We start from the raw sequence: 19,493 nt of genomic DNA, 5'->3' as shown, positions 1-19,493 counted from the left end.
AGATCCTCTTTCATAGAGTCTCTTAAGTCAGACTTTATTATTTTTATGGCTGAAAATAATCTTTCGTAACGGTCTTTGAAATCCAAATGTTTTTTTCTTATATCCTAACAGTTCTAAAAAAGCTAGAGGTGAAACAAGCTGCCATGAAAAACCTGACGAAGAGAGTAATGGCAAATGAGCAGCAGATACTGTTTTTGATGCGCCAAAATCAACAACTGGTGCAACAACTGGCGAAAAACATGGATGAGGTGACAGAGCTTCAGAAGTTAATGTCCTAATTTTTTTTTTTTTTTTTTTTAATAAAAAATGTTATATTTTGCAAAGGTTTCATTTCTTATTGAAATTGTTAGTTTTTTAAACACATCTAACTTCACATCTAACACATCAACATCAACATCAACATCAACACATCTAGCTTAATAATAACCGAAAACATTTTATACTATTACTAGCTGAATACCCGGCGTTGCCCGGTCTTCCTATCTTAACCTTTTGGGGAGGAAAATCATAGTAATATAAATATACCCATCTTTTATATAAGGGTGTTGGTAAGGGTTAATTTAACTGTTATATATTTTTATTTGGCATATAAGTAATATGTATAGCGGGTATTATTGAAATATCTCCAGGCGTACAGAAGTTATGTGGGAACATACATTTTCCATTGATTTGCATGGGACTTTAAAGGAAAACCCCGACCCTCACAAATGGGGGTAGTTAAGGGATAAATTAACTATCAGTGGTATCAGTGAACAGCAGTGGTAATAGGAGTATATATAGAGTGGGAATTAACTTTTTACATAGGTGTCTTGACTGAGCAGCAGCAGCAGTAGTAGTAGTAGTAGTAGATACAGAGTCATATCACTTGGGCAGGAGGTGCCATGATGAACAGCAGTGGTAATAGGAGTATATAGAGTGGGAAATTACTTTTGACATAGTTGTCTTGACTGAGCAGCAGCAGCAGCAGCAGCAGCAGTAGTAGTATTAGCAGTAGTAGTTGATACAGAGTCATATCACTTGGGCAGGAGTTGCCATGATGAACAGCAGTAGGAATAAGAGTATATAGAGTGTGAAACAACTGCTGACATAGGTGTATTGACTGGGCGGCAGCAGCAACAGCAGAAGCAGCAGTAGTAGTATTAACAGTAGTAGTTGATACAGAGTCATATCACATGGGCAGGAGTTGCCATGATGTACAGCAGTCTTAATAAGAGTATATAGAGTGTGAAATAACTGCTGACATAGGTGTATTGACTGGGCGGCAGCAGCAGCAGAAGCAGCAGTAGTAGTATTAACAGTAGTAGTTGATACAGAGTCATATCACATGGGCAGGAGTTGCCATGATGTACAGCAGTCTTAATAAGAGTATATAGAGTGTGAAATAACTGCTGACATAGGTGTATTGACTGGGCGGCAGCAGCAGCTGAAGCAGCAGTAGTAGTATTAACAGTAGTAGTTGATACAGAGTCATATCACATGGGCAGGAGGTGCCATGATGAACAGCAGTAGGAATAAGAGTATATAGAGTGTTAAACAACTGCTGACATAGGTGTATTGACTGGGCGGCAGCAGCAGCTGAAGCAGCAGTAGTAGTATTAACAGTAGTACTTGATACAGAGTCATATCACATGGGCAGGAGGTGCCATGATGAACAGCAGTAGGAATAGGAGTATAAAGAGTGTTAAACAACTGCTGACATAGGTGTATTGACTGGGCGGCAGCAGCAGCTGAAGCAGCAGTAGTAGTATTAACAGTAGTAGTTGATACAGAGTCATATCACATGGGCAGGAGTTGCCATGATGTACAGCAGTCTTAATAAGAGTATATAGAGTGTGAAATAACTGCTGACATAGGTGTATTGACTGGGCGGCAGCAGCAGCAGAAGCAGCAGTAGTAGTATTAACAGTAGTAGTTGATACAGAGTCATATCACATGGGCAGGAGTTGCCATGATGTACAGCAGTCTTAATAAGAGTATATAGAGTGTTAAACAACTGCTGACATAGGTGTATTGACTGGGCGGCAGCAGCAGCAGAAGCAGCAGTAGTAGTATTAACAGTAGTAGTTGATACAGAGTCATATCACATGGGCAGGAGGTGCCATGATGAACAGCAGTAGGAATAAGAGTATATAGAGTGTTAAACAACTGCTGACATAGGTGTATTGACTGGGCGGCAGCAGCAGCAGAAGCAGCAGTAGTAGTATTAACAGTAGTAGTTGATACAGAGTCATATCACATGGGCAGGAGGTGCCATGATGAACAGCAGTAGGAATAAGAGTATATAGAGTGTGAAATAACTGCTGACATAGGTGTATTGACTGGGCGGCAGCAGCAGCTGAAGCAGCAGTAGTAGTATTAACAGTAGTAGTTGATACAGAGTCATATCACATGGGCAGGAGGTGCCATGATGAACAGCAGTAGGAATAAGAGTATATAGAGTGTTAAACAACTGCTGACATAGGTGTATTGACTGGGCGGCAGCAGCAGCTGAAGCAGCAGTAGTAGTATTAACAGTAGTACTTGATACAGAGTCATATCACATGGGCAGGAGGTGCCATGATGAACAGCAGTAGGAATAGGAGTATAAAGAGTGTTAAACAACTGCTGACATAGGTGTATTGACTGGGCGGCAGCAGCAGCTGAAGCAGCAGTAGTAGTATTAACAGTAGTAGTTGATACAGAGTCATATCACATGGGCAGGAGTTGCCATGATGTACAGCAGTCTTAATAAGAGTATATAGAGTGTGAAATAACTGCTGACATAGGTGTATTGACTGGGCGGCAGCAGCAGCTGAAGCAGCAGTAGTAGTATTAACAGTAGTACTTGATACAGAGTCATATCACATGGGCAGGAGGTGCCATGATGAACAGCAGTCTTAATAAGAGTATATAGAGTGTGAAATAACTGCTGACATAGGTGTATTGACTGGGCGGCAGCAGCAGCTGAAGCAGCAGTAGTAGTATTAACAGTAGTAGTTGATACAGAGTCATATCACATGGGCAGGAGGTGCCATGATGAACAGCAGTAGGAATAGGAGTATATAGAGTGTCAAATAACTGCTGACATAGGTGTATTGACTGGGCGGCAGCAGCAGCAGCAGAAGCAGCAGTAGTAGTATTAACAGTAGTGGTTGATACAGAGTCATATCACATGGGCAGGAGGTGCCATGATGAACAGCATTATTAATAAGAGTATATAGGGTGTGAAATAACTGCTGACATAATTGTCTTGACTGATCCAGAGGAGTCATGGGAGAAAATCATGTGGTCAGATGAGACTATAATATAACTTTTTGATCATAATTTCACTAACCGTGTTCGGAGGAAGAATAATGATGAGTACCATGCCAAGAACGCCATCCCTAATGTGAAGCATGGGGGTGGTAGCATCATGCTTTGGTGGTGTTTTTCTGCACATGGGACAGGGTGACTGCACTGTATTAAGGAGAGGATGACCGGGGCCATGTATTGCAAGATTTTGGGCAACAACCTCCTTCCCTGAGTTAGAGCTTTGAAGATGGGTCGAGGCTGGGTCTTCCAACATGACAATGACCCAAAGCACACAGCCAGGATAACCAAGGATTGGCTCTGTAAGGAGCATATCAAGGTTCTGGCGTGGCCTAGCCAGTCTCCAGACCTAAACCCAATAGAGAATCTTTGGAGGGAGCTCAAACTCCGTGTTTCTCAGCGATAGCCCAGAAACATGACTGATGTAGAGAAGATCTGTGTGGAGGAGTGGGCCAAAATCCCTCCTCCAGTGTGTGCAAAGCTGGTGTAAAACTACAAGAAAGGTTTGACCGCTGTAATTGCAAAGAAAGCCTACTGTACCAAATATTAACATTGATTTTCTCTGATGTTAAAATAGTTATATTCAGCACTGTAAATACATCAGGTCCGGGGCTTCATCAGGGAATGCATGGCAAGGGACCCTTCAGCGCCCTGAACCGACGACGGGTGCCAGAAAGTCACCGCCGATCCAGGACTCATTCATCTTTATGAATGTGAGTCTGTCCACGGAGTCTGTGGACAGACGGGTCCTCTTGTCCGTGACCACCCCACCTGCCGCGCTGAATGTCCGCTCAGATAGTACGCTGGAGGGGGGGCAAGACAATAACTCCAGCGCATACTGAGCGAGCTCGCGGCAGGTGTCCAATCTGGCAACCCAGTACTCCATGGGGTCGTCGGTGCTCATACTGTCAGAAGCACCGACGGACGCCATGTAGTCTGCCACCATGTGGGCCAGCCGCTGGTGGTGACTGCTGCTGCTGCTGCTGGTGGTGGTACTGGGTCGCTCGGTTTGGAAGAACATCCTCATCTCTTCCATTAGGTCCCCTGCTCGGCTGCAGCTGGGTGCAGCCACCTGCTGGGTGAGATGAGGGGGGACAACTGGAGGCCGGGGAGTTGCCTGCTCCAACCGTCTGACAATGGCTGCCTGCAGTTCCTCCATCCGGTGCTGCCTCCGGCTGGCTGGGATGAACTGCTCCAGTTTCCCCTTGCACCTGGGATCCAAAAGGGTGGCCATCCAGAAATCATCCCTCGTCTTGATGGTCTTAACCCGGGGGTCCCTCCTGAGGCATCTCAGCATGTGGGCAGCCATGGGGAAGAGCACAGCCCGCTGTGACTCCTCAATGCTGGCCAGGTGAATGAGGTGCGACTCTTCATCCCTGAGGCGCTGCTGGTCAAACTCAGACATGCCCAACCCCCGGACTATCGGTGCCCCCAACACCGGCTCTCCCTCCTGACCAGGCCCTGACTCCGGGACGACACCAGCAACCACCTCCTCCTCCTCTTCATCATCATCATCCTCCTCCTCCTCCTCCTCGTCCTGGCCCTGGTCTCGGTGGAGCATTGCTGACTCCTCCTGCTCCACCAAGGCACTCTCCCCAGCCTCGAGCAGGCGATCTAGTGTCCTCTCCAGCATGAACAGTATTGGCAGCACGCTATTGAGGCCAATTTGCTCACTGCTGACCATCTTGGTCGCCTGCTCGAAGGAGGACAACACTTGGCAGACCTGGTTTATCTGCCCCCACTCCGCACAGGCGATGAAAGGGAGTTGTGGTGAAGCCCTCTCAGTGCCTAGTTCCATCAGGTACTCCCTCACCGCCCTTTGCTGCTCCCACAACCTCTTCAGCATGTGGAGGGTGGAGTTCCACCGCGTCACACTGTCCACAATCAGCCTGTGAAGGGGCAGATTGTACTTCCGCTGCAATTTGGACAGGGACGCGGTAGCGGTTGGGGAGCGCCTGAAGTGGCTGGCAATCCTACGCGCCTTTGCCACAATGTCACTCAACCCTGGATAAGTGCGCAGGAACTTCTGCACCACCAGGTTGAGGACATGTGCCAGACAGGGCACGTGCGTCAGACTGCCAGCATGGAGGGCGGCGAGTAGGTTGCTGCCGTTATCGCAGACAACCATACCTGGCTGGAGCCTTCGGGGTGTCAGCCACTTCTGGACCTGAGCTTGAAGTGCTTTCAGCACTTCTTCTCCAGTGTGTCTCCGGTCCCCTAAACTAACAAGCTGGAGCACGGCCTGACAGCGCACGTGCCCCACACTTGAGTAGCTACGGGGGCGCTTGCTGGGAGGCTCAGCAGCTGCGGAGACAGTGGCTTGAGGGAGACCAGCAGTTCTCCCCTGGACACCCCGGGGCGGCACCACAAGATCGGTTGCCGACGATCCCTCACCGACGCCTCGGAGGGAAACCCAATGGGCCGTGAAGCTGATGTAGCGTCCCTGCCCATGCCTGCTGGTCCAGCCATCCATTGTCAGATGAACCCTGTCGCTGACAGCGTGATCCAGCGACAGGGTTACATTCTGCACAATGTGCTGGTGTAGGGCAGGGACACCAGTCCTGGCAAAGAAATGGCGGCTGGGGACACGCCATTGGGGTTGGGCCTGCTCCAACATCTGCCTGAAGGGGTTGCTGTCAACTATGTTGAAGGGCAGCAGATGTTGGGCAATAACCCTTGCCAGGAGCCCATTGAGGGAACGCACACGTCGGTCTCCAGGGGGGAAGGGAGTGGTGCGGTCAAAGGCGTCTGAAATCGACGCCTGGCGCCGGACGGCAGTGCGGGACACAGACGTGGAGGGTGCTGTGGAAGTAGAGGTCTGGCTGCCGGTACCAGTACCTCTACTAGAGGGAGCGGGGGGGCATGACCTGCTGGAAAGAGATGAAGATGTGGCAGGGGCTGCTGTACCCTGCTCACTTGTGGTGGTGGCGCTGCTACCACCACCACGCTTCATCTCGTCATACAACGCCCAGTGGTTTATCCTCAGGTGCTGGTTCAGGCCTGTGGTACCCACCCGAGCCAAACACTTCCCTCTCTTCACCCTCACTTTACAAATCCGGCAGATGGCCACGGTAGGGTTGTCTGCCACCAGGGTAAAGAAATTCCAGACAGGTGACTTCAGCACCGCCCTCCTGTCAGATGGGGGGACGCTTACTTGCACCTGCTGGGATTCGGTGCGCACAGGTGGAGCTGCCTGCTGCTGCTGCTGCTGCTGCTGCTCCTCCTCCTGACACCTCCTGCTGCCATCACCAGTGGAGACCCTGACGATGGTCTCCCTGGTGGTGACCTGGCGCACCGTTTCACCAGGGTGCCTACCTTCCCCGTCGTCACTGACGTAGTGAGCCGACGCGTCAGATGGCAACCATGATGGGTCACCCTCTTCGCCCCCAGAGATGTCAGACCAAGGGCTGAGATGTGTTGGTCTGAGGGAACCACGTGACATGGAGCCTCTAGCCTGGCTCCGCTGTCCCCTCACCCACGCCTGGGTCTGACTAGGTGCTGCTGTTTCCTGCACCAAAACAGCAGCACCGGTTTGAAGGGATGACTCTGGGATACTACCAGCAGGTATCCCATCCTCCTCATCCATCCCTTCAAAAAGGTCCTGACCATCAGGACAGAGCTGGAGGTCTGCCTGATGCATGGCCTCCCCCAAGAGATCCCTATCACTGTCGCTGTCGAACAGTAAGATGCTGGACTCTTGGGGGCTGGGGGGGGGTAGTACAGGCACCGGTGTAATGGTGGTACTACTGTGAGTCGGGACCGACGACTCAGTGGCACTGCTGTGCCCCATGTAGTCCACCACTACTTGAGCCTGAGATGGCAATATCGGGCGGCTGCCCGATGGGAAGAACTCCCGGATCAGGCGTACTCCCCTTGCACCCGATCCTCTACCACTAGTAGGGGCACGAGAGGTACCCCGTGCTGGCAGCGATCCAGCACTGGGAGTAACTCCCCTACCCCTGCTGCCACGGCCACGGATGCCGCTCATTATTGCTGATATGTGTGTGGGGGGGGTAAACTTTATTGGGGGGGGTAAATGTGAACAAAATGTGTTTTTGTGTATTTTTTACAAGACAGGCACGCAGACAAAGACGTACACAGACAGCTACTAAACTATAAGAAAAGTAGTACACCAGACAAGGACTACAAAATTAAAGAAAAAAAAAAAAGCACTAAACAAACACTAACTTTTTTTTTTTTTTTTTTTTTTTAACACAAAACACAGACACTAAACACACACTAAGCTAAGCTAGATGAAATAAATGTACACTAACAGTGTGTACACTTACTACACAAAATTTAACTAAACTGAACACAAAACTTAGCTTTTATAAAAGCTCTTTAGGGAAAACTAAACAAAATGTGAACTGAGATGCCTATCAAATATCACTGAACAGCGAACCTGCAAGATCTAACAGTAACACAAGATGAACAAAACTTAGCTTTTAGAAAAGCTCTTTTATAAAGCTCAGCAAAATGTGTTCTGAAATCTCTTGCAAATATCACTGAACAGGGAGGATTGCAGGATCAAACAGTAACACAAATGAAAAAAACAGCACAAAACAGCACAAAACGTAGCTTTGAAAAAAGCTCTTGGGTCTATTGCTTTGAAAAAAGCAGTTGATATACTGGAAAAGATCCACTGGAATCACTAAATAGCAATGCTGGTGATGATCTAAATCAATCAAGAACAAAGACACAGGAAACCAGGAACACAGAAACAGCCTCCACACTCTATAGCCAGCTTCTGAATCTGCAATGAAATGGTGCTGGGAGTGAGCTTATATAATGTCCATGCAGGCAGGTTCCTATTGGTTGCTAACCTGTGACGAGTGTGGAAGGAGAACTCTGATTGGCTCTGATGCAAAAGGGCGGAGCAAATAATCGCGCAATATTCCTATTGCCGAATATTCGCATTGCGAATATTCGGCAATATAAAATGATCGCTTCAGCTACTCGGCCCAATGGCTCTAATCATACCAGCAATGCTTTCAGACGTCTATGGAGATCACTAGGATGTGATCTGTTTTACAAATGAAACTGTAAAAATCGCTCTGATGCGGAAGATCGGGGCGAGGAAAGTAATCGCGCGATATTGCGTTTGCCGAATAATCGCATTGCGATCTTTCTGGAAAATTCAATGAACGCTTCAGCTACTCGGCCCAGGGTCTCTAATGATACCAGCAATGCTTTTAGACGTCGATGGAGATATCTAGGATGTGATCTGGTTCAAAAAAAAAAATTGTAAAAAATCGAATATTCGGAATTGCGAATATTCACCGCGAATTTCGAAATATAGCGCGATTTCTCGAATATGCTATATTCGAGTCGAATATTCGCAATGCGAATATTCGTGAGCAACACTACTCCTCTGGTCCCCCACATGCTCCTCTGGTCTTCCATATGCTCCTCTGGTCCCCCACGTGCTCCTCTTGTCTCCCCTGCTCCTCTGTCCCCCATGCTCCCCTGGTCCCATACATGCTCCTCTGGTCCCCCACATGCTTCTTTGGTCCCCTGTGCTCTCCTAGACCCCCGCATGCTCCTCTATTCCCCCCATGCTCTTCTGGTCCCCCACATGCTCCTTGTGCTCCTCTGGTCCCCCATGCTCCTCTGCTCCCCACATGCTCATCTGGTCCCTCACATGTTCCTCTGGTGCCCCCTGTGCTCCTCTAGTCCTCCACATGCTCCTCTATTCCCCTGTGCTCCTCTGGTCACCCACATGCTTTTCTGGTCCTCATTGTGCTCCTCTGTTCCCCCATGTTCCTCTGTTCCCCCACACACTCCTCTGTTCTCCTCATGCTCCTCTGCCCCCCCATGCTCCTCTGGTCCCCCACATGCTCCTCTGGTCCCCCCATGCTCCTCTGGTTCCCCACATGCTCCTCTGTTTCCCCCATGCTCCTCTGGTTCCCCCATGCTCCTCTGGTCCCCCCCTATGCTCCTCTGGTCCCCCACATGCTCTTCTGTTCCCCACATGCTCCTCTGGTCCCCCCATGCTCTTCTGTACCCCCGTGCTCCTCCGGTCCCCCCTACTCCACTGGTCCCCCACATGCTCCTCTGGTCTTCCACATGCTCCTCTGTTCCCCCACATGCTCCTCTTGTCTCCCCTGCTCCTCTGTCCCCCATGCTCCCCTACATGCTCCTCTGGTCCCCCACATGCTTCTTTGGTCCCCTGTGCTCCCCTAGACCCCCACATGCTCCTCTATTCCCCACATGCTCCTTGTGCTCCTCTGGTCCCCCGTGCTCCTCTGCTCCCTCACATGCTCCTCTGGTCCCCCCTGTGCTCCTCTAGTCCTCCACATGCTCCTCTATTCCCCCGTGCTCCTCTGGTCACCCACATGCTCTTTTGGTCCTCATTGTGCTCCTCTGTTCCCCCCATGCTACTCTGTTCCCCCATGCTCCTCTGTTCCCCCACATGCTCCTCCGTTCCCTCACATGCTCTTCTGTTCTCTCCATGCTCCTCTGCCCCCTCCCCCATGCTCCTCTGGTCCCCCACATGCTCCTCATGGTCCTTTGGTCCCCCACATGCTCTTTTGTTCCCCCACATGCTCCTTGTGTTTCTCTGGTCCCCCACATGCTCTTTTGTTCCCCCACATGCTCCTCTGGTCCCCCACATGCTCCTCTGGTTCCCCCTCTGCACCTCTGGTCCCCCACATGCTGCCCTATTCTCCCTGCTCCTCTGGACCCCCACATGCTCTATCAGGTCCCCCCTGTGCCCCTCTGCTCCCCCACATGTTCCTCTATCCCCCACATGCTCCTCTGGTCCCCCACATGCTCCTTTGGTCCCCCCTGTGCTCCTCTATTCCCACGTTCTACTCTGGTCCCCCACATTGCTCTTCTGGTCCCCCAAATGCTTCTCTCTTCCCCCTGTTTCTCTGCCCCCCCCACTTCTCTGGTGCCCCCACAACACTCACCTCCTCTCTCCCTGGATAGCTGTGCAGTAAGTTCCATGACACATATTATTATCATTATCTCCTATTTGCAGGTTAACTTTCCTTCCCCCTTGGTCTCTGTGCTTTTATTTGTCCAACATCTCTAAGGTGGGGCAACTCGGCATCATCAAGTATTTTATCCATCTTTGACATGAATAGCCAGATTCACGTACGCCGGCGTAACTTTGTGCGGGCGTAACGTATGTCATTTAGGTTACACCGCCGCAAGTTAGAGAGGCAAGTGCTGTATTCACAAAGCACTTGCGTCCCAAGTTACGGGGGCGTAGCGTTAATGTGCCGGCGTAAGCGCGCCTAATTCAAATTGTGAAGAGGTGGGCGTGTTTTATGTAAATAAAGCATGACCCCACGTAAATGACGCTTTGAACGAACGGCGCATGCGCCGTCCGTGGACGTATCCCAGTGCGCATACTCCAAATTACACCGCAAAGACTCATTGGTTTCGACGTGAACGTAAATTATGCCCAGCCTCATTCACGTTCGACTTACGCAAACGACGTAAAAATTTAAAAAATCAACGCGATTCCGACGTCCATACTTAACATTGGCTGCGCCATCTTTTTGGTGGATTATCTTTACGCCTGAAAACGCCTTACGTAAACGGCGTATCTTTACTGCGACGGGCAAGCATACGTTCGTGAATAGGCGCATCTCGCTGATTTACGCATTCTAGGCGTAAATCAGCGTACACACCCCTAGCAGCCGGCGTAAATAGACAGCTAAGATACGACGGCGCCGGCGGTCGTATCTTAGCTACATTTAAGTGTATCTCAATTTGAGAATACACTTAAATATACGACGGCGCAGATTCGGAGTTACGACGGCGTATCTACTGATACGCCGTCGTATCTCTACCTTAATCTGGCTAAATCTGTTTTTTTCTTATCTTACTTCTATCAGAGGAATATGTTTAACTGTTGTTTGTGTACTGCTGCTTTGTATTTGACTTTTTTTTTCTACAATTTTTCTCTTTTATGGAATAAATAAATAATGAGGCTAATGAGGGGTGTTTGTATTTTTTCCCATTTATAACCCATCGCCCCCTGAAGTTCACCTTCCCCATTGCATCCAATGCATTGCACCAAAATGGTAAAATGTTGCCAAGATCTCCAGATTTTCCCTAAAACTTTCAGTTTTTCTCAACCATTGTCACTATTTTATGTATGTTCTAGTTATCAATCTTCTTACCAAAGAATAACACATACACTATATTTTCAAAAGTATTGGGACGCCTGCCTTTACACACACCTGAACTTTAATAACATCCCAGTCTTAGTCCGTAGGGTTCAATATTGAGTTGGCCCCGCCCTTTACAGCTATAACAGCTTCACCTCTTCTGGGAAGGCCATCCACAAGGTTTAGGAGTGTGTCTATGGGAATGTTTGACCGTTCTTCCAGAAGAGCATTTGTGAGGTCAGGCACTGATGTTGGATGAGAAGGTCTGGGAAGGTCCGCTCTAATTCATCCCAAAGGTGTTCTTTTGGGTTGAGGCCAGGACTCTGTGCAGGCCAGCCAAGTTCCTCCACCCCAAACTCGCTCATCCATGTCTTTATAGACCTTGTTTTGTGCACTGGTCCAATAGACTTTGTTGGAACTAAAGTAAAGAAGTACAGCAGTGCAGCAAGGATTTCCAAATGACCCATGGGGAGGAGGCGGATCCTGGAAGGCCAGGCACACCCACAGCCCATCGCTGCCAGGAGGACACCCATTGGGGTGTCATTGTCTGAGAAATGATTCTGTTTTCAAGGATGTACATTTGTCTGTGCAAGGCCAACCTCCTGTCCAGCAATCCCATTGTTAGGGACTATATGCAATCTCCGATGAGCCTGCTTCATCCAAAAACAGCTGATAATGATGGCTTCAATCTAATGAATGGAAATTACTAACATTGCTAAATTTATATAAAGATAGGGATATTCCTCCCACTGACACCAATGATGGGACACTATTCTTCCCACTGACACCAATGATGGGTCACTATTCTTCCCACTGACACCAATGATGGGACACTATTCTTCCCACTGAAACCAATGATGGGACACTATTCCTCCCACTGACACCAATGATGGGACACTATTCCTCCCACTAATACCAATAATGGGGCAATGTTACCTCCCACTGACATCAGGGCATTTTCTAATCTCACTGGCCACAGTCCGGCCCCCCCAAAGTCTGAAGGGCAGTAAATGGACCCTTTGTTTAGAAAGTTTGGAGACCCCCTACTCTACTGCACAGAAAAGGTTCGCTGATAATATTTAGCAACTTAATTTGAAAACAAGGCCTTGCCTTTTAGTCGTAAAGTCAGAGTTCTCCTTTAATACCACACATCCCAAATCGTTTGTCACGGTCCGATGTGATTGTCAAAGCCAGAGAATACAAACAAGATACACTGTTATAAAACGTATATGTGCCTAGTGTAAAAAGTATAAATATCATTACAAAGTATAAAATATAAAACAAAGGCATTGCATATTTGTATATACATCACAGCTATATACAGGTTTAAATAAACCTTGCAGTCACTGCAGAGAATCTCCACCCCTCCCTCCCTGCCACCGCCCAGGCAGTGAAGGGGTTAATCAGCAATTATATACAAGATGAAAGAACAGCTGCCATAGCGAAAAGATAAAAAAAATAAAATGAAAAGGGGGCACAGTATATTCCAAATGAGAGCCGACGGGTCTCTATGTGGGCGGCGGGCCGTCGTACTTGAGCATCAGGTTGAAGGAGCGTGCATAATTGTTGGCCAGAGCGCAGTTCTGACTTTCATGCACTAGAGGGAGCAGGAAGGCCAGCAGGAGGAGGAGGAGAAGGAGGAGCTGTAGCGGTAGAGCAGCACAACAGACGCGGTGCAGGAACGAGCAGAGTCCTCCCGATTTCTGCAAGACACAGCAAAAGGTTATTAAATCCCCAAACCTGATTTCCAGGCAGCTATGAAAAAATAAAATGAATTGTTGTATAAAAAATAAAATTAATTGCCATTTTTTATATATGTATTAAAAGATAATGCTGTTGATTATTCCTGTGTATTCCTGCATGCTGACAGAGCGAGCAGAGATGATGACCTATCAACATGTTGCTGCCTAAGGGTCCAATCATCAAGTGTGGAGGTAGCACCACCGTAATCCTTAACTCTAAAGTGGTGCCGCCCTCTGCCAAATCTTTAGGCAATTGCGCACATGCCGACCTTACTTGATTTTCTGAGACAGCCCCACATCTTGGTCCACTATCCAGCTGGTGCTGTGTACTGGGATCAGGGTATCAGCCATATTTGACTTAAAAAGGGCATCCATTGTGGGGATCGGGGCTGTGAGGGGGCGGTTCCTTCATGTACAGTGCCTTGAAAAAGTATTCATACCCCCTGAAATTTTCCCCATTTTCTCATGTTACAACCAAAAATATAAATGTATTTTATTGGGATTTTATGTGATAGAGTCCAGGGATATGCAATTAGCGGACCTCCAGCTGTTGCAAAACTACAAGTCCCATCATGCCTCTGCCTCTGGGTGTCATGCTTGTGGCTGTGAGAGTCTTGCTATGCCTCATGGGAATTGTAGTTTTGCAACAGCTGGAGGTCCATTAATTGCATATCCCCGTGATAGACCAACACAAAGTGGCACATAATTGTGAAGTGGAAGGAAAATGATAAATGGTTTTCAATTTTTTTTACGAATAAATATGTGAAAATTTTGGGGTACATTTGTATGGCGCCCCCCGGAGTCAATACTTTGTAGAACCGTCTTTCTCTGCAATTACAGCTGCAAGTCTTTTTGGGGATGTCTCTACCAGCTTTGCACATCTAGAGAGGGACATTTCTGCCCATTCTTCTTTGCAAAATATCTCAACCTCTGTCAGATTGGATGGAGAGCGTCTGTGATCAGCAATTTTCAAGTCTTGCCACAGATTCTCAATGTGATTTAAGTCTGGGCTGTGACTGGGCCATTCTAACACATGAATATGCTTTGATCTAAACCATTCCATTGCAGCTCTGGCTGTATGTTTAGGGTCATTGTCCTGCTGGAAGGTGAACCTCCGGCCCAGTCTCATGTATTTTGTAGACTCTTAACAGGGTTTCTTCTAAGATTGTCCTGTATTTGGCATCATCCATCTTCCCATCAACTCTGACCAGCTTCCTTGTCCCTGCTGAAGAAAAGCATCCCCACCATATGATGCTGCCACCACCATGTTTCACAGTGGGGATGGTGTGTTCAGGGTGATGTGCAGTGTTAGTTTTCCGCCACACATAGGCCAAAAAGTTCCATTTTGGTCTTATCTGACCAGAGCACCTTCTTCCACATGTTTGCTGTGTCCCCCACATGGCTTCTCACAAACTTCAAACAGGACTTCTTATGAATATCTTTCACCAATGTCTTTCTTCTTGTCACTCTTCCATAAAGGGCAGATTTGTGGAGAGCACGACTGATAGTTGTCCTGTGGACAGATTCTCCCCCCCCCCCCCGAGCTGTGGATCTCTGCAGCTCCTCCAGAGTTACCATGGGCCTCTTGGCTGCTTCTCTGATGAATGTTCTCCTTGCCCGGCCGGTCAGTTTAGGTGGACGGCCATGTCTTGGTAGGTTTGCAGTTGTGCCATACTCTTTACATTTTCGGATGATGGATTGAACAGAGCTCTGTGAGATGTTCAAAGCTTGGGATATTTTTTTATAACCTAACCCTGCTTTATACTTCTCCACAACTTTATCCCTGACCTGTCTGGTGTTTTCCTTGGCCTTCATTGTGTGGTTTGTTCACTAAGGTTCTCTAACAAACCTCCGAGGGCTTCACAGAACAGATGCATTTATACTGAGATTAAATGACACACAGGTGGACTCTATTTACTAATTAGGTGACTTCTAAAGGCAATTGTTTCCACTAGATTTTAGTTAGGGGTATCAGAGTAAAGGGGGCTGAATACAAATGTACCCCACACACTTTTCACATATTTATTTGTAAAGAATTTTGAAAACCATTTATCATTTTCCTTCCACCTTACAATTATGTGCCACTTTGTGTTGGTCTATCACATAAAATTCCCAATAAAATCAATTTTTGGTTGAAACATAACATTTGGAACATGTCAAGGGGTATGAATACTTTTTCAAGGCACTGTATAAAAGTGGGGTCCGGGTAGGACCAACCTGTATATGGGCATCATGGGAAGTCCCCATATATTTAGAGGCGAGGTATGGGTGGGACAGCCCATAAACTGGGGCATGATTTGGGTGGAAAATTCAGCTCATGGGTGGGAAAACTGCAGCTCATGGGTGGGAAAACTACAGCTCATGGGTGGGAAAACTACAGCTAATAGGTAGGGAAACTACAGCTAATGGGTGGGAAAACTACAGCTCATGGGTGGGAAAACTGAAGCTCATGGGTGGGAAAACTGAAGCTCATGGGTGGGGGAACTGCAGCTCATGGGTGGGGAAACTACAGCTCATGGGTGGGGGAACTGCAGCTCATGGGTGGGAAAACTACAGCTCATGGGTGGGAAAACTACAGCTCATGGGTGGGAAAACTGCAGCTCATGGGTGGGAAAACTACAGCTCATGGGTGGGAAAACTACAGCTCATGGTTGGGGAAACTACAGCTCATGGGTGGGAAAACTGCAGCTCATGGGTGGGAAAACTGCAGCTCATGGGTGGGAAAACTACAGCTCATGGGTGGGAAAACTACAGCTCATGGGTGGGAAAACTACAGCTCATGGGTGGGGTTAACAGTGTCCAGGAATCTGGCACAATAATGAAGGCACGTATGCCATTTTAATATAGGTGGTCCCTCGCGACTCTCATTGGTTCCTCCCTCACTGCCAAGACAAGGTCTTTGAACACCCAAGGCAAAAAGGCCAAAGAACGCCTTCCCATAGCTGTGAATTGCCTCAACAGCATAGGTTGCAGGTTCTACCCTCCTGGACGTGTCGTTTTCCCAGCAGACATCAGGGGAACTGGTTGCCTTTAACGGACAGCATGGGTGGTAGAAAAGGTAAAAATGCACACTCCACCCAAAACATTGACCGAAAGTGTGGGTCGTTTTTGACCACTGTTGATGGGTCCTATGGTGATTGTGGGCGTGGCTTGCCATAAAAGTGGGTGGGGCATAATAGGTCAGAACAGACTCATTATACAGCACATGTGGCAGGCACATACAGATGGGGGGGGGGCTTACTATACATCAGTATTTATACATTGCTCACAATAACTAACACAACATGCCACTCGACGCTTCTACAGCGGACAAGGAGGGAACACTTTACCTTGGTGACATCCCTGGGCTCATGGGTCAGGTTTAGGCTCTGTAGGGGGAAAAACAGTTTTTCAAAATCAGTTTCTACAAACTGGATATAACAGTTAGGATTCTAATTAAACAAAAAACGCAGTATCCCATAGCAACCAATCAAATATCACCTTTCACTGATCTGACTTAAGGATTATACTTACCATGCATGGCATGCCATTGGTGATCCTTCTACTGCCCTAGTCTTTGATATACAAACAGTGGGGCATATTCTTAAAGATCTGAGGCGGCGGAACGTATGTCCTTTACGTTACGCCGCCGCAAGTTTAAGTGGCAAGTGCCTGATTCCCAAACCACTTACCTGTAAACTTGCGGCGGCCCGCCCGCGCAAGCCCTCCTAATTCAAATGATCCTGGTAGGGGGCGTGGATCATTTAAATTAGGCGCGCTCCCGCGCCGATCGTAATGCGCATGCTCCGTCGGGTAAATTACCCGACGTGCATTGCGCTAAATGACGTCTCACGGACGTCATTTGTTTTGACTGTAACGTAAATGGCGTCCAGCGCCATTCACGGACGACTTACGCAAACAACGTAAAATTTTCAAATTTCGACGCGGGATCGACGGCCATACTTAACATTGAGTACGCCACCTAGGGGGCATCTTTATCTTTACGCCGCGTATCGCTTACGGAAACGACGTTAAAACACTACGGCGGGCAAGCGTAGGTTAGAGAATCGGCGTGACTAGTCACTTGCATATTCTACGCTGACCGCCACCTAGCGGTCAGCGTAAATATTGCAGCCTAAGATACAACGGCGCAGGCCGTCGTATCTTAGGCATGTTTAAGTGTATCTCATTTTGAGAATACACTTAAACATAGGATCGGACTTACGTCGGCGTATCTGCTGATACGCCTGCGTAAATTTGAGAATATGGCCCAGTATACATATCCCATCAGAAGATTCATATGTAATTTTAATAATAATATATTTATTACAAAAATGACCCCCCCTGGAAGCCATATTGGGTGTAACATTTGGGGCATTGGGTTTTGGGTTTCATTCTCACTAGGGACTCGCTCAGCGTCAAGGTTTAAAGTTCATGTTTTTTTATATGTTTGCTATCAGAAGATAACATGAATCACGTTACACCCAAACTGGTCCTGGTGTGCGCCTATAATCACAATGCAGCATCATTAGCTACACAAAGGTGTTATTTATGTGAAAGGTAAAAATTGTCTTTAAAAGGAGTCTGTTTTGGTCTGTAGAAGGTATCTGAGATCATTAGCACCTCAGGGGTGGGACTGAGGTGAACAGTGACTGTGGTAGGGAAAGAAGATCAATTGCTCCTCAGGGGCATTACTGGGGTAAATGGTGTCTGTAGTACGAAAATAAGAAATAAGTGGTTAAACTAGGGCCTATTTTCGGGGTGGGGCTTATATTGTAGCCCTCCTGGAAAATAACGCTAGGTCTTATTTTTGGGGTAGGTCTTATTTTCAGGGGAAACACGGTATTAAAGGAAGCTCTTTCAACACTGTTGGCAACAGAAGGTAATTTTTGGTACATTTAAAAAAGACTCTTTAAATGATAATGTTTTTTGACTCTCGTACCGCGTGGTTCTCAGAATCGCGGAGTTTGGATTTGTAGAGCATCCAGCGATATCGCAGATCTTCGAATCTGAGGTCCTCTGTCACAGACATGCCCGGCCGGCAGTGAAGGAGACCTTCAAATAGCTTCTGGCCCTGATGGACCCGAGACTTCAACATCTGCACATAGCGAGAAGAAACTCTTACTCAATATGATACAATAAAGCAACCTGAACTACAATATTTACCATCACCTTATAACTTCCCCCAATAGACAGGAAGCTGGAATTTTAATAGATCATTGGGTGACCACAGACACTCTTACTTAAAGTATATCTAAAGGCAAAAATTATTTTTTTGGGATAGAGTGGAGATGGATTAGAACCCCTCTGTTTTTATTGCAGTCTGTGCCCCTATTAAGGAGACCCCCCCAGGGGCGGACTGACAACTCATGGGGCACCCGGGCAATAGGAGATTATGGGGCCCCCGGGCAATAGGAGATTATGGGGCCCCCGGGCAATAGGAGATTATGGGGCCCCTGGGCAATAGGAGATTATGGGGTCCCTGGGCAATAGGAGATTATGGGGCCACCAGGCACTAGATTATGGGGCCACACAGTATACACACACATACAGTAAATTAATTTGCAGGGATTTCCTTTCACTTCCTGTTTGGCTATGGGACAGGAAGTGAGGGGGAAATCTCCCCATTGGGACACAGGTGGCAGAAAAAAAATCTGACAGGGGTTATAACCCTCCATTATTCTATCCAAAATGAAAAAAAGTTTTGCCCATAGCTCTACTTTAATGTTTTATACCAGATATCCTTTAAGGTTCAATTTCTACCCCAAAATTGGTATCTATAGGTTCGGTTTAAAAACAAACAAAAAAAAAAAACATGTCATACTTACCTCCTCTGTGCAGTTGGTTTTGCACAGAGTGGGCCCGATCCTCCTCTTCTGGGGTCCCTCAGCGGCTCTCCTGGCTCATCCTCTTCTCGAGTGCATCGTTGGCGAGCCACTCTCCGTTAGGGCACTTGTGTGGGTGAGCTCCCGTGTCCTTCTGCTGCGCCTATTGACACAGACAGCAGGACTCGGCCCCAATCCCCTGGCGTCATTGGATTTGATTGACAGCAGCGGAAGCCAATGACTGCGCTGCTATCAATCTATCCAATCAGGACCCAAGACACCGGCTGGAGCTGCTGTGCTCGTTCCCTTTGCTGGAAAGACCGGGCGCACGTAAGTAAAAGGGGGACTCTGGGGGGGGGGGCCTGTTGCACTACAGAAGGTTTTTGACCTTAATGTATAGAATGTATTGAGAAAACAAACCTAGAGGGTTTACAACCCCTTTAATACTCATAGAAGAAACTACAGATTATATAGTGAAAAAACAGCTCAGTATTTCTGGAGCCTGTCCTTCACATGTGGAAGAATTCTCAATATTT

At 47.7% G+C, this 19,493-nt stretch overlaps 1 protein-coding gene across 3 annotated transcripts in view; it reads right to left on the bottom strand.

Moving 5' to 3' along the window:
* Positions 1 to 12,522: 12,522 nt before the first annotated feature.
* The window catches only part of SYNE3 (spectrin repeat containing nuclear envelope family member 3), a 118,621-nt gene continuing 111,650 nt past the window's right edge, over positions 12,523 to 19,493 (bottom strand). For all 3 annotated transcript variants that reach the window (XM_040333230.1, XM_040333231.1, XM_040333232.1), the window contains 3 exons: positions 18,075 to 18,230; positions 16,483 to 16,521; positions 12,523 to 13,114 (listed from right to left, as the gene is read on the bottom strand). In XM_040333230.1, the coding sequence (XP_040189164.1) occupies positions 12,920 to 13,114; positions 16,483 to 16,521; positions 18,075 to 18,230 (390 nt within the window). In that variant the 3' untranslated portion in view covers positions 12,523 to 12,919. The remainder of the gene's footprint in view (positions 13,115 to 16,482; positions 16,522 to 18,074; positions 18,231 to 19,493) is intronic.

Source organism: Rana temporaria, chromosome 13, assembly GCF_905171775.1.
Source record: "Rana temporaria chromosome 13, aRanTem1.1, whole genome shotgun sequence".
NCBI classification, from domain to species: Eukaryota; Metazoa; Chordata; class Amphibia; order Anura; family Ranidae; genus Rana; species Rana temporaria.
Note: the sequence above shows the minus strand (reverse complement) of the source record. Positions and strands in the feature narration are given on the sequence as shown.